Source organism: Cyprinodon variegatus, unplaced genomic scaffold (assembly GCF_000732505.1).
Source record: "Cyprinodon variegatus isolate N-32 unplaced genomic scaffold, C_variegatus-1.0 Scaffold703, whole genome shotgun sequence".
In the NCBI taxonomy this organism is placed as follows: domain Eukaryota; kingdom Metazoa; phylum Chordata; class Actinopteri; order Cyprinodontiformes; family Cyprinodontidae; genus Cyprinodon; species Cyprinodon variegatus.
The window spans coordinates 372,788-388,736 of record NW_015151156.1 but is presented as its reverse complement, the minus strand read 5'-3'; the positions used below and the strand labels follow the sequence as shown (position 1 = coordinate 388,736).

General features: G+C 38.4%; 1 protein-coding gene across 2 annotated transcripts in view; it reads right to left on the bottom strand.

Annotated features, from left to right (window-relative positions):
• Positions 1–9,151: 9,151 nt before the first annotated feature.
• Positions 9,152–15,949, bottom strand: part of prr7 (proline rich 7 (synaptic)) — a 31,641-nt gene continuing 24,843 nt past the window's right edge. For both annotated transcript variants that reach the window (XM_015394676.1, XM_015394677.1), the window contains exon 3: positions 9,152–10,494. In XM_015394676.1, the coding sequence (XP_015250162.1) occupies positions 9,941–10,494 (554 nt within the window). In that variant the 3' untranslated portion in view covers positions 9,152–9,940. The remainder of the gene's footprint in view (positions 10,495–15,949) is intronic.

Genomic DNA, 15,949 nt, shown 5'->3' with positions numbered 1-15,949 from the left:
TCAAATACAATCCCTCACACTAAGCATGCTTGTAGCGACAGTGGAGAGGAAAAACTCCCTTTTAACAGGAAGAAACCTCCAGCAGAACCAAGTAAAAGTAAAAAGTATGATGCAATAAATCTACTTTTAAAAGTAGATATTTTTCTCAAAAAGTTCTTAAAGTAGACATAACTAGTTACCTAGAAAAATCCCTACATATCAGAGAACCAAAAAAAAAAAACTAAAAGGCCTTATCCCAAAATCTACAGGCCTCAGTAAGCAGGTTCCATATTACATTTCATGAAAGTTGCAAAGTGGGGACATTTGGAAGTAAAGCTGGTTTAGATGATGAAGGGGGCTCGTTCAGACACCTTTTAGACATTATTGAGCGATCGGCTCCTTCTTAAAGCTATAATGAAGGATGTTTGTTTTTTTTGCGGGTGGATCATCAAAATAAGTGGTCCTCCTGATTGTCAATCAGTCTGCTAGTATGCATACGTAACGCCGTCCTACGTGCTCGTTCTGTTAGCCATTTTTTCTGCACATGCACACTTTCAGGCGTATATCTGGTGAGCTACTTGAAGCTCACCTTTCTCACCACAGTTCTTTGAAAAATTTCGTAAGAGAAAAATGTCTACAAGGTGTATGAGAAGAAGAGAAATGCCTCAGAACAGACAGATATATCCCATAATGCTTTGCGTGGAGAGCATTGCAAAGCATTATGGGATTTGCTGTAGCAGCGGCCCACTGTTGCTACCCAACAGTGGCGACTAATAACAAAGATTGCACAGGCACCGTGTGGTGGAGGAGGAGTTACGTGCCCAACGGGCAGCTAAAAGTAGTGATAATCTGTCTATACGGTCAGTTAACTGAGTTTGCTATAAAGTCCACTATATAGTCCCCGCTCTATATAGTGGTTGAGGAGTTTAGGGCGGACGTTTGGACAAAGTAAACTTGTATGAGCTACTGTATGATAACAGCAACGTTTAAACAGAGCATGAACAAGTAGAAATGGGCTTGTGCATGCTCTGCTCTTGCACAGGTGTTTCTTCTCAGCAGTGTGCATGTGCATTTTTTTTTTTTAAGTGGAGAGAGCAGGTCTTTTAAAAAATTGTGAAAATCCTTCCCTAGTAAGAGACTGCTAGGACCTGACTAAAATATTACTGAGAGTTTGTTCTCCAAAAGGGGCTCGAAGCTGGTTTTTCCACAAAGTTTCTCCATCTTGGCACCATCTACAGTAGCCAAAAATTTTATATTTCTTGAAATCATTGGAGTAAATTCATACTTTATTTTTAGAACCTGTTAAAGATTGCACAATTTGTTTATAATGTCCTGATATATAAGGCACTGAAGTGAACATGAGTGTAGTTTATATGGCTGCATTTAGCCCGGTCCAAAAAAGAACAAAGAAAGTCATAAAAAAATTAAAACATATTGGAAAAATACCCAAATCAAAATCAAAACATCCTGGCATAAAAAGACAGACTTTGTGCTCTTACCCTTAAGGAGACCCTTTTATTACTTAAGGACACATTTTCAATTATGGAAACACTCGTGCATGAATTTGTTTCCTCCGTCTCTTTTTATCCTTAAAAGGTGAATCATTGAGGTGTTTGACTCAGTGGTGAAATGTTTCTCTGAGCTACTGAATTCAATTCGCTTTCTCTGTCTCCTCAAGGACGAGAGACATTTCTCTGAAGGTGTGAAAAGGTTTTGAATCATCTGGTAGAAAGTTGGTCTCAGATCACTCAGGAACTGCAAATCTAAAGACAAACTCTGTCCAGAACATGAAATATCTGCCATAGTTATATCATAAGAAGGTACTGCCTGTTGGACCTGCACTGCAGTAATGCCCTCTAAGGAGAATGCCCTCTTCAATCCAATTCAGTTTATTTATATAACACTAACTCACAGCACATGTCATCTCATTCCAGAGACAATTCAACCAGATCAAACAGTCAGATTTTTTTCAAGATTTCCTATGTAGGGAAAACCAGGAGGAGGATTGGCTCACTCTGGATGAGCCTGTGATATTTGCTTGTATTTTATTGTTGACTCTGCAGCAATCCCTCACACCGAGCATGCATGCAGCAACAGTGGAGAGGAAGACTCCCTTAACAGGAAGAAACCTCCAGCAGACCCAGGCTAAGTGTGAGCGGCCATCTGCCAAGGCTGAAATAGGCATCGAAATATAACCATTTCTTCATAAAAATATATTAAGTAACACACTTCCCTGTTTTTTTCTCGTTACTTCAGCTAAATTATTTACGTTTTGTACTAATAATAATCTGCATCATTTAAAGGGTGCAGATCTGTCTCTAAAATGCCTGACTTTTGTCAGAGAATCATGCTGATCTCAGGTTGCACTCCACCTTCAGGTGTATAGCAGAACCAACAAAGAGCAACAAAAACAATGTGTTTCACTTCATTTAGTAGTAATATAATCAGAAAATCAGAAAAAAAACATATTTTTGTTATATTACATTAGTGTTGTTTTCCAAATAGTGTAGAAAATGAATGGTGGGTTTATAATGTTTACCTTTTATGAGCAGGACAGGGAAGCAGAGAAGTTTAGCAACACCTCCAACTAGTTAAACTCACAATTATGATTAAGTTATTCCACAAATTCCTCAAGTAGCTACAAGTAAAAAAAGTGCAAGTAACTTCGTTTTTACCTTCTTTTTTTTTTTTTTTTTTTTTTTTTTTACCAGATTTGTTGATTAATTTCCAAAATTATGTATTCCTCCAAAATTTCCAAATCTGAAGAACTTTTTAAACCAATATCTACATTATTTACCATGTAGTTTATGTTTTAGCAGTACTTCCTGTTATATTTCTTGTATATTTTACATTTTCTTGCACAGCAAGCTCAGCAGATTTGAAATCGTGTGCTTGTGTAAACACAAGAAGTCAATCTTTAATCTAAACATATATTCTGTTTTTTTTTTTTAGTTAAGACCTGCTTGTTTTATATATCTGTATAGTACCCCAAAAAAACTGTAAATTGATTAGAAATAGTAATCATGACAAAGTATTGTGCCCTTACCCTAAATAGATATGGAAATCCACTTTAAAAATGAACACATAAAGAAAATATTCTATATTGCACTATATTCAGTGGCAGAGATCTTAGCATCATATTCCAACATTAGAAAACACTGGTGCATTTCTGTTTTGGTCGATGATCACTGCTGCATGAGGAGATTAGGGTTAAGAAAAACAATTATTTTAGCTGCTCAAGAAAAGATGGAAAAACCCTGCTTTACAGAAAGTGTTCTGCTCTGGTGAAGAAACTGTATTTTATGACAGATGTTATGTTTTCTCGGTTTAAACAAAAGAGAAGAGGGAACTCAAGCACTTTAGGAACATGATAGAGGCAATGTGCGAGACAGTTTTATGGTTTCATAAGACCAATAACGTGTTAAGCAGATTAGTTCATTCCTGACAAGGTGACTTTTCAGAAGTTTGCACTTACAAGGAATTTGACTTGGTGTTGATGGTGCAGATAAATTAGATACATATACATATTGCAGAATCTTTATCTATATACAGTATTAAAAAAATACAATATACTGTATACAGTATATAGCTATCTACTATATGCACAGTAGACTGTGAGTTAATGTAACGCAAGAGGTTTGGAGATGCTACGTTGGTGTAGCTTCTAGGTCCTGAAGGGGGAGAGGGAGAGAGGCACTATCAGTGTCACAGGGGTCTCTGGACCTTGTTGCTAAGGCTGGTAGCGGATGGGAAGAAATTGTTCTTCTGGCATGAGGTTTTGGTCTTGATGGATCGCAGCCTCCTGCCAGAGGGAAGTGTCTGAAACAGTTTGTGGCTGGTGTGGGGTTTAGCCAATCCTGGAGCTGTACCGATCCTGGAGAAATGGAAGACTGCAGCTAATCACCTTCTCTGCAGACCGGATGACATGCTGCATTTCCCCCTTGTCATTGGGGGGTGGCACCAGAGTACTAGATGGTGATGGAGGGGATTAGGATGAACTCAGTGATGGAAGAGTAGAAGTGCACCATCATTGTCCTTGGCAGGTTGAATTTTTTTTCAGCTGCCGCAGGAAGTGCAGCACCATCAACACCAAGTGCACATGCTAGTCGTGGCTCTGTTTTAGAGCAACATCCAGGGCTTTTTGTGAGTCCGATGCCTCCTTTGCTCCTGTTCTTGCTTCAAAGGAGGCAACAGTCACTTTTCACTCATTAGCAAACCGCGCCAATGAACTCAAAGCTGTGGTTGGAAGAAACCAACAGAATCACATCATCTGCAAAAAGCAAGAAGTCCTGAAAGGTGATGTAGAAATAGAACCTTGTGTTGGACCAATGATGATTTTCCCAACAGAAAGTTGTTCAAAGGTAATATTAAATATTAAATGGAGCAACAGGTTAGAGCTGTAGAAAACAGTTAGTGGAGAAAAACTAGATCGTTTATATAGACTTTATGTCTGCCACAGATGTACTTAATGGGTTGGAATTATTTAAGAAACTGTTAGTTAGCTTAGATATTCTTGGACTCAATCTATGTGTGCCACCATGTGCTCAGATGTAGAACATGGTGACACATTTCTACATCTGAGGGAGTGCACAACTCCTTACTGGGTTGTGTCATGGATTATGAAAACAAATGTAACCAGGATTCTGTGCTCTTTTGTCCCCCCCTGATTCTTCCCAGTTAGAAGTGAAGAAGCCTCTTGGATAAGAGGCAAAACTTATTTTAGAAAACTTCATTTCCAGTTGCCTAGACTGAACATTCTCAAGCCTAAGCATGCTCTTTGTTAATTCTACGACCCTGTTGTTATCTGGCAAAAGCTTCGGCACTGATCTCTGGAACCATTCCTCTGCTTTATTTAGATTAAAGTCTAGTTCCTTTGAGACTCATCCTGTTTTAGAGAATCGTTTTATCATTGTGTGATGCAAAAGAGCAAGGAAGAAATGTAGCGGCGTGAGACCACAGACCTCTAACAGTTTTTTGGGTTATTTAAGATAATTTTTTACAGAGGTAATTTGATCCAACTCAGTGGATGTGATATAACTACCTTTACAGGAATTAATATACAATTAAACTGTAAAATATGGTTATGCTATTATCATTTTTACTATGTATTTGGGTGATTCTTAAACAAAACAACGTACAGCCCAAGAAAAAACTGATATGCAGTTGTTGGTAAGCACATGGTTTATTTACACGTTACTAAATGGTAAAACATGATGGACTAAAATGGCAACACTTGGGTATGAAATAAGGAAACCAACCTGCAGTCTCCTAACTTTATTTTCTAAAAGCACACATTGTTGTAACTTTAATAAAAAGATTATTCTGTCAAATGTATATGTTAATTTAGCAGATGATTTTTTTTTTATACTAACTTAAAAACTGCAGATGTTGTAATGGCAAAATGTCACTCTAATCAACAGCATAGTCCCATCTCGACATCCTGCTGCCTGTTACTTTCTCATAATAACTGTCTGTGATATTATTATCGCTGAGCCTCTTCACCCTCATGAAAACCTTTTTACAAGCATCATTTTGTGGCAGCAGGACATGATGAGGGGTTGAGAGCATGTGACATTTAAACAAATTGCTTTGTTTGTTGCTTCCAGGCTGAGGCTGTGAAGTCAAATATAGCTTTGTGGTTTAGAATTTGCCCATCATTACTGATGATCAGTTTAAAGGGCAAATCAACAGGGGATTCTTCTGTTGTAGGTTTGAAAAGTTCTTCCAAACGCCTCTTTTTCTTTGTACAGGAAAGTTTAACAGTTATTTCACTTCAGGCAGAGCTTTTTTAGATGGAAACTCCCAAATCATTCTGACTTTTAAATTAAGTCAACGTTGGGTCAGGTAGATGAATGTTTAGGGAAATGTTTGTTTGACAATGGTTTTTAAATTCCGTTCTCTGGACCTACTGTCCTGTGTGTTTTTAGGTTTGTCTCTGTTCCAGCACACCTACATTAAGTGACTGTACTCGCTCAGCAGCAACAGCGCGCTGATCTCTGGTAGACCGAAAAAACTGAAGTCACCTGCAGCCATTTTGGTACTCCCTACTTTCACAGAGTTGTGTCATTAAAATGCATGTAATGTAGTTACCATAACAATGTAATCAGTACATTTATATTACATTTAAATAATCAACTAGCACTTTTGGCACATCATCAGATGGTGTGTGTATGCATAATATTCTTAATATCTGACTACAATATTATTGTGCTCAATTAACACACTAATTTTGTTGTGATTGATTTGTATAATATGTTATATTACATGATTTATATACTTCATCGACCTCATACTGAATATGAAATGTGATGTGCCTAATTTTTTACCATAAATTAAAGTAATCTACTGATGCTATGAAACAGCAAGTGTGTGTCAAATTGATGACTTTATCTTTATTTTAAAAGTCTTAAGCCCCCCCCTAAAATAGAGAACGTCATTGTTGTTCAAGAGCCAAGGTCCCCGCCCTCGACAGCCACCCATTAAACTTTGCACCCGACATCTTTGGCCCCTCCTACAAGAGTGAACCAATGCTCCTCCATATCGAGAGGAGCCAGTTGAGGTGGCTCGGGCATCTGGTTAGGATGCCTCCTGGACATCTCCCTGGTGAGGTGTTCCAGGCACGCCACACCGGGAGGAGGACCAGGGGGAGACCCAGGACACACTGGAGGGACTATGTTTCTTGGATGGCCTGGGGATTCCCCCGGAGGGGCTGGGGAGAGGGACGTCTGGGCCTCCCTACTGAAGCTGCTAACCTGAAAGATGGATGGATGGATGGATGGATGGATGGATGGATGGATGGATGGATGGATGGATGGATGGATGGATGGATGGATGGATGGATGNATGGATGGATGGATGGATGGATGGATGGATGGATGGATGGATGGATGGATGGATGGATGGATGGATGGATGGATGGATGGATGGATGGATCATTGTTCGATGCTGTAGTGCACGTATTGGTTACATTCCGACCAGCCTATAGGGTGTACCAATATGGCAGCTGGTGACTTCGCAGCCCTGTGTTCTACCAACAGCCTATCAGCGATCCACTACATGATTAGAGATCAGTGCAACAGCGTGCTTCAGAGGCCTGTTAACCACCCATTTATTTAAGTGAGCTGTGCGAAGGTACAAAAATACCTAAAACATGCAGGACAATGAGACCTGAGGGCCGAGTCTGAAAACCACGGTTAGGCAATTCAGAGAATTAAGAGTAAACACAATGTCACATCCCTTCACACAACTGAATCAACCATGGTGCACACTAATACTAAATACTAAGCTGCAGCTGCAGGTATATACAACTCTGAACACTATTGTGTAATCATCATACTGTAGGTTCACTCTTATATATGCACGTATTGACTGAGCTCTTCTTGAGGCTGGTGTGTTTTTCTGTTGTTTTCTTTCCCTCATCCTATCACAAGTAAAATCTGTACGGATTGGTTTAATGACTTAATGGCATAGAAACTGATAGAAGAAGAAAAAAATGTCATAGCAGCTGAAATTAAGAGGACAGCCATGTCAGATTTCATTATCAGTATTTGAGAGGTTTTTCTAAGATTTTGCATGATGTTAACTTTAATTAATGCTGTCCTTAATTTCTCCTTCACTGTACTCTTGTAAGTTTTAACTTCTAAGTTAAAACTAAATGAAAATTAGCTTAATACTGAGCACATAATGGAAAAATGGAATACATGCGCATAAATATTTATTAAATCCTACAAGTGTGACAAAAATGCAACAAAAAAACCTAAGGGGATAACATTTTCAAGGAATAATATATCCTACCTCTGATTTCTGTTTTCTTTTTAAAGATCATATATTTATATTTAGGCCTTCCAAAGTCAGATATAGGCATAGGCATGTGTTATGATCTTATTTTTTTGTCCTTTTGGTTCTGTTTACATTTCTGTTTTGAGTTCTTGGTTATGCTTTATTTTATGTTATTCTGTGTTGTATGTTATTTAATTTTTGAATTCTTGGTTTTTGTCTTACTTTTTATCTCTTCTTAACATTTTTTGTCATATTCCTTGGTCTAGTTTTATTCATAGTTATTCTTTCTCTTAGCTTAGGTTATGTTTTCCATGGCTTCAGTTACCTCCAGTCCCTTCTCTTATCCTCTAGTTTTTCCATTGGTCATTCTTTATTTTGGAGTTATTTTATTCCCCTTTAGCCTTATATCAGTTCTTTTCTAGTTACTTTTACATCCTGTTGCTTCCTCTGCTTACTCTCTGTTGCCCCCTAATGACCTTTCCTTTCCTATTTTATCCTTCTAGTTACTTCCATCAACACCTGCTCCCTATCAGCTAATTAGTCCTCCCATGGTTTCCTGTTCAGTTACTCAGCGCAGGATCCTTGTTATTCCTTTGGATAATTCCTCTCCTGAGTTTTCTTGTCAATCAGTTCCATACTATGGATTTTCTATTTTTACTTCCTCATTAAATTTTTCCAAGAAATCATCTCTGCCTCTTCAGCACTGCATTTGGGTCCACAACAATACCCACCAACCCTGACAGGTAAGATGAAATAAATATTTTAGCACTACAGCCTTACCTTGATATAAAACCTAGTTTTCTTTCAAAAACTATATTGCCTTTAGAGCAAACCTGTTTCTCCCAGTCGGTCTGCATACCACCCATTTCATTAAACCAAGGTATCATGAAACTTCTTCGTGACTTAAATATAACCTACAAAAAGTTGCTGTCACTGTGCAGATTAGCTGCTAAAAGACCTTTTTCCTCTCAACTTTAAGCTGGAACCATCGCACTCTACCTCACATAAAACCTTCCTGGTTAAAGATGTGTAAAGAGGATTAGTCAGACATGCATAAATCAAGCAAAATACCATTTCAGGGATGATTATAGTGAAGGAAAAGCATTATATCAAAGTTACAGTAAAACCTCAAAACTGCATCCTACAGATCATGTGCATTAAACTTGGTTATTGGCTTCTTTAGTTTTACATTGATTAAGAAAAAAATAAATCTACTTTTTTTTTCTATATTTGGTTGATCAGATTACAATGGTTCAAGTAAAAACATTTATTCAGATCTCTATCTGAATGATTTGTGTATCTTTTGCATTCAGTTCTGTCAAAGTAAAAATTTACTTAACCAGCTTCTTCTTTTTATGGTCTTTAAATAAAGGAAAGAACCACTGTTGGATGAGATTTTTATTACACAAGAAAAGGCCTTTGTGATATTTCACGGTTGTACATGAAAAAGGTAATTTTCTTATCACAGATCCACCTGACGTCATGTTGTGATTAAAAACAAATCTTTACTGACGGTCAAGACGGCACTGAAAATGACTAAGCATTAAGTTACAAAACTAAAATCAGATTTTCCCCCGATTGTGCTTAGCTGAACTTCAGTCTAAGAAGAAGCTTGGCCTCCTGTTCGGTGTCACAAACACGATGGCCGGGTCCCACTGAAGGTCACCGTGTGCTCCTTTCTTACGTCTTGATTCTCACAGTCCTCGAGAAGATGCATGCTGTGAGCTGAGTGTTAAAAAAAATCGGAGCAGATAAAGCGAACAGGCAGTTCTCCGGAGCCATAGCAACAGCAGGCCCATACAATGGGTGGCTCAGAGACAGAAGCAGAGATCAGGGATGAATGAGACAGGAGGTGGAGATAGAAATGAAGACCGTGGAGGTTGGATTTACTGCTAGTTTGTTGCACATCTTTACTTCATTATGGCTTTTTCTCTCTCCTCCAAACTTATTTAGCCTCTAACATGACGGCAGAATACTACTGTGGTTCAGCAACACTGGTTTAAAAATGCTTTATTTCCTGATGTGGTTGCAGGTTATCCTTCAAAATAATTGTCCTCCTGACCCCATCTGCAGATCCATGGGGAGTGAAATCTCTACTTCCAGCAGCAGTTATTAGCTTTAAAGTAAGTTTGTCTCTGAATATATCATAGTCCATCTTGCTGGTTATTTTTCCCAGTGATGATTAGACAGCGGTGCTCCGACCCAGCAGAGGGAAGGCAGTCGGCATGCCACAACTAGGCTCCATATTTCGAAGTCTGTGAATACCCTGAAAGCCTCCCGGAAATCTCTGTACATCCCCCTGAAGTCCTCCTGTTTCACCTTGCAGATTCTCACGAAGAGTTCTGAGCTCCCTGCGTGGCATTGTTGCCATGGCAGCAGTGGCAGCCTGAATTGACCGCGCCCCTGGCGGGGTCAGGCTGTTATGGTTCAGGTCCATGTTGGAGAGAAGATGACCCAACGAGTCCCAGCGCTGGGATGAAGGCAGACGAATCAGCGAGGAGTAACCCCGGTCTGGGAACACCGTCGCCACTGGGGGCTTTCTGGTCTCGGACGTGAGGACTGAAAATGGGTTCCGGCCATCCCTCAACGTCAACGGCAGTGGCGCTCCCCGAAGGGTGATGGGCTTCAGGTAGGTTCCTCCTCGTGGGTCGGCCAAAACCTCGCTGTAAGGGGGAGGGGGGTCCTCCATAAGGACTGCATCCTCATAGCAAGGCGGCTTCCCAAATATGTCCGTGTCTGGAAGAGAGAAAAGAAGAAGAGAGGTGGTTCATGTGTCAGGTGTAGAACTTGTTACATTTCATCGCCAGCATTCATTTCCTTTTAGACATGTTTTAAGGTATGTTTCACTGAAAGGTATGTGGATTGGCAGGGAGATGACAAACCCAGGGAGCATCTGCAGCTCTTTACCTTTTCCAAAAGCAACTGCGACCCCTTTTTACTGAAAAAAACGCCACAAAATAACTTTGTTCAGAAGTTTGTTCTTAATCTGTTTAAAAATAAAGTAAACATGTATTCTTTTGTTATGCCATTGATTAATCTTTGTAGAAATCCAAATCCATGCTAATCTAGAACACAAAGGTCTATTTTTCTTTAACTGTTTTTCAACTATTCTTGTCTAGAAACATTCTTGGACACAAAAACAAAATATAAGGGCTTCCTTCTTACTTTTTGTTGAATTTATAAGTTAAAGTAACAATTGGTGTACGTTTTAATTACTGTTAACTGCAAAGGCAGAAACTCCATGAGTGATAAATAATTTGTGTTGTACTGAAAACATTACAATGAAAGTTCTAATCTTACAGTAAATGATAAAAAAAAGAAACATCCATGCGCTTGAACTGTTGTGTGAAATTTAAATTATTTAAAAAAAAGTATATCAATGCGCACAACTCCAATTTTTTCAATTTGTCAAAAACTTGGGAGCAGGTGGGTGAATGGTTCTAAAGTGCTCCCAAATAATCTGGAATGTCTGTACGCCGCTGTGGCTCATTAACAAACAGATGACAGCATGTAGCTAGAAGACGTCCAACGGAGTATGGAGCTAAATCAGTCTAAATTTTCACAAATACAAATGCACAGTACAAGATCCACACACACAGCACTATTAATGCAAGCATACAAGATTCACACATGCACAGCACATGATTTGACAAAGTATTTCTGGTGCATAAACAGTTATGAATTAAATTACAAAGTACCAGTGGTCTTTAAACTTCACTACATCTGTGTGTGGATTTTACACTTTTGTTTTTACACAGGGATGGTTTGCAACCAATCACAGAGCTCCCTTGTATAAGCCAATCACAAGAAAGTACTCCACATGGGATGACTACTTGCTCTGCTCCGGTGTTCTGTCAGCTCAGCATACCGTGTCAGGCCAGCATACCCTTGGTAATATGTATTACATAGTTTACTCTGTCACCTCTCTCCTTACATTCAATCCTGTACTTGTACCGTGCATGTATGAATCACATATGTGTATTAGTGAAAATTGAGACTGATTTAGCTCCATAACAGAGCAACAGTGGGGGGATGGAAGTGCCCCACCTTATGCCCCTGCACCCCGGATGTGTTCATAATTATTGGTTCATATTTTGTAGTTTGTTGTTGATCCAAAAATGCATCAAATCATGATACGACAGTTACCTGACCAGGATCTGTGCCATATGAAAACCGCATACCCATTAAACTACAGCTCCTTTATGTTCAGTTTGGTTGGTCAGATTAGATGCAGTGTGTTACTCAGGGTAGCCTACCAACAAGCCACAGGAACCTGTGACAAAATAAGCCATTTTTACTGCTCCCCCATAACCTGATGGTGAGTCACGATGAAAAAAGGCCTAGAGAAAATATTTGGGCACACTCTGCAAAGCGACTGTGTGCCGAGGCAGAGACTGATCATTACTAGAACAGGACTGCAGGGTACTTCTACCAGAGAGGACTGCTGACCAGATTCTGAATTTTAAGTTCTAACTAACCACTTTTATTCAGTCTGCAAGAAATCTGGTGGAGGTTTACCCAAACAAGCATCTCCAGGGTCATCATGAAGAACAGACCTTTATCTGAGCTAAGAAAAAAACAAAAAACATTTAAAGTAACAAAATGCATTCAGAGGTCCTCAGTTCACCACATTGTCACCATCTCTGCAGCCAATCCAATTCTACATGTTGACACAAACTGGGAATATATGACACATCCACTGGTCCCAGTGAGTCTCTTCAATGCCGATTCTAAACACGCAGTTATTGGTTGTTCAAAGATGCAATATTAAAGAAATGGATCACTAATGCACAATTAATTAGCTCATGTTTCTGAACAATATGTGGAGCATCTAATATTATCAAAGGATACAGAAATACCATACTATAACTGACAACAAATGATGAGGATCTAAGAAAGGATGATGCTTAATGTTTTCCACTCGTTTCTCAGGTCTTTTTCATTTAAGTTCTTGTTTGATTTTTTGGGATCATTATAAACATTTCATTAATATTCTAAATTTGTAAGCTGAGGACTTAGAAATGTGCATTTTACAAAATTAGCCATTACAGCCAGGTATCCAACAGTATTTAATATCTATATTACTAATGTTTAGTGATAAAATTTTATTGGAGCCACTGCTGTACTGTGTCATCCAGATTTCTGGGGTTTTAAATTGCATTTTAGAGAACCGTAAAGGGCCGCTGCGCCGCACTTTGATCATTCAGTCACAGCCTTACTGCAGAAAGGATTGAATTCATATATCATATAGTATGGTTTGTAAAATCTGAAGCAAAGCACCTGATTTGATGTTACATTTCAGAAAATGAAAACTCTGAGTGAACAGAGCAGAGCCACATACACTACAGAAACAATAAAATCAGCATGCAAACATGCTGCATTGCCGGGACGCCAACCATAAAGCTGTTGCCTGCTGGGATACAACAGACATGATTCACAGCAGGAACCACATCTTCTTCTTTCTTTTTATACATCCGGTTCTTATTTCAGGCTCTTGCTCCTTTTAAAACCTCCTGATTCATTCTTAGAGAAACTGCAAACAAAACCACTTATTTGTTTCTATTTCTGTCATCGCTCTTTAAATTCACTTTAATTCTCCTTATTTTGTACAGAATAGTTTATTTTGCAGTTTGTCATCTCGTATTTTCTCTGGAGTGCGCTCAGATATTCCCACAGTGGGAGCAAAATGCCAAACCAACCCACACGTTACAGAGGTGAGAATCCGAAGTTATGAAACGGCTCATGTGTCAGTGCTGATGCAAACTAATGATGACTGAGCTCTCCATTTACTGCTCATCACTGACTAATACTGTTTATTATGAACAATGTACTGTAGTGAATGAGTGACAGAGAATGTAATGTCACGTGCGGGATTTTTCTGCTCTCTGACAACATCCAGAGACTCGTTTTTACAGTTTTTCACAGTTTTTGGTTAAATTGAGACTCGATCAAAGGCCTTGGTCTACTATGAAGTAAAAGCTGTTTTAAGCTTTCCATGCCTTCAGATATTATTCTGCATGTGTTGTTCTTAATTTCTTCTGAGCATCTGCAGAGTTTTATTGAATCTGTTTCTCTGCATTTACAGTGAATGCCCTGGCAGTAAGTGGTGATGTGCACAAAAGGAGTTTCCCATGTTTTTATACAAAGTCACCAGAGGCAGACATCGTACTTTGCGCCACTGTTTTTTAACTCGTTACATTTGCAAGTAGAAGAGCAAAGAACTCTTCTCTCTAAATTCTACTGAATAATCCTGAGCAACTTAACAAAATAAATAAATAAATAAACATATTCTGTTAATATTGAAAGGAATCCTCTGTTCTACAAGTTTAGCTTTAGACAATCTCCCCTGGTTTTTATAGTTATAATACAATGATGAAATGTTCTACAGTTTCTGATTCTGCACAATTGCTACAATTTCTTCTTTCATGTTTTCCTATTATGTATAAAGTGCTGTACTGCTCAGTCCTCTTTGCCTGAATGTCAAACAGGACATGAGATCCTCTTCCTTTCAGTTTTTATGTTTATTTCAAGGTCTTTGGTCCCCTACTCGGTTAATTATTAAAACTTACTCTAAATTATTTTCCTCTATCCAATTTAATGCAATAAGCATAGTAATTCAACAGTAAGCATAGTAAACAGACAAATTATAATGAATGCTTTTGTTCAATAAAATTCATAAAAATCATTTATAACAAAAGAATTTCCAACTTTGCTTTTCATCATTTTTTATCTGAATGTATTGCTTAATATTCAGAATAAGATTTATGAATATAGCTATTATTATTATTATTATTATTATTATTATTATTATTATTATAAGTCTTACATTTTATTAGATTTAAGTCAACCGTTACGTTCTGAAAAACCATGGGGCACTAACGGACAGAGGTAGTAACATACTTACTGTAGTTCTAATCCAGTTAGACCCGCTTCTTCCACAGACATTTCTACCCTCCACCCTAAACTAGAAAAATGTTTTGAGACTCGTTTTTGGCAAGGATGCAAAAGCTTTTTTTTTCCAGGAAAACTTTAATTCTGTCCCTGCAAATGTATCCAGAAAGGTAAAGTTATTTGATATCTCCTCAATTCCCAAGCCATTTCACCCACTTCCACCTGAAGAGCAGACATAAGGGTGGATTTAATATTCCTACTGCAAATCCCCAAAGCTTGAGCCTGAATAATAACTTATTTAGATAACTTTTAGCAGCTGATCTATACACCACACTACCATAATCAATAAACGATATATTCAGCGCAACGTAGATTTTACTTAAGCCAATGATGCACTCTTAGATATGTCATTGTTTAATTGCATCTTTCTACAACTTCAATATGTAAACCCCATGACAGTCAAGAATCAAACCAGATTCCCAAATACTTGAACTCATTTACCCTTTCCAAATCATACCCATACAATTTCACATTTATATTTTTGTACGAATCTTTTTATTTGCAAAAAAACAACTTTTGTAATACTTACTGAAACCCCCTTTCTAAAGACTCAACTTGATTTATCGCCTGCTCCAGTTTTTTCACGATAAACTAAATATTCCTAACTTGTCACCTACTTACAAAGCACTTTTGGGAACAATCCCCAAAAGATTCACCTCTTGCCCGCCCTAACCAGACTCAGACCGCTCTGACGAGGAAGTAAACAACCCATTAGAACCCCCTAATGAGCATTAACACCCCCCATGTGACCTCCTTGGCCAATCCAGTAGGAGGGATCAGAGCCACCTTTTATTCTTCCTAATTCTTTCTTACATCTTCAATATACTAATCTCAGTGCTCCCCCCCACTAGCTAGAACTTAAGAAGAATCTTGGATAAGAGGCGAAACATCTTCTAAAATAATTCACTTCAGTTATAAATTCAATTCATTCATTCCACTTGCCTAGACTTAACATTTTCAGCTTGACGAGGCCTGGATGACTGAGAATCTTCAGATAAATATACCCTGATAGCATTTACTCCAACAGCTCTGCATCCACTACCTGATGCTGTTGCACCTGACAAGATGTAAAGCTCCTTTAATATCCTTTCATCCTCATCTGCATATGACACCATCTCGGCCCAGTCACAAATCTGATAAGGCCAACCACTCAAAAAAGACAAGTCCACAATTCAGATGTCACAAAATAGGTAAAATCAGTAAAATAGCTCCATAGATCCTCTGAATTCCCTCCTCACCA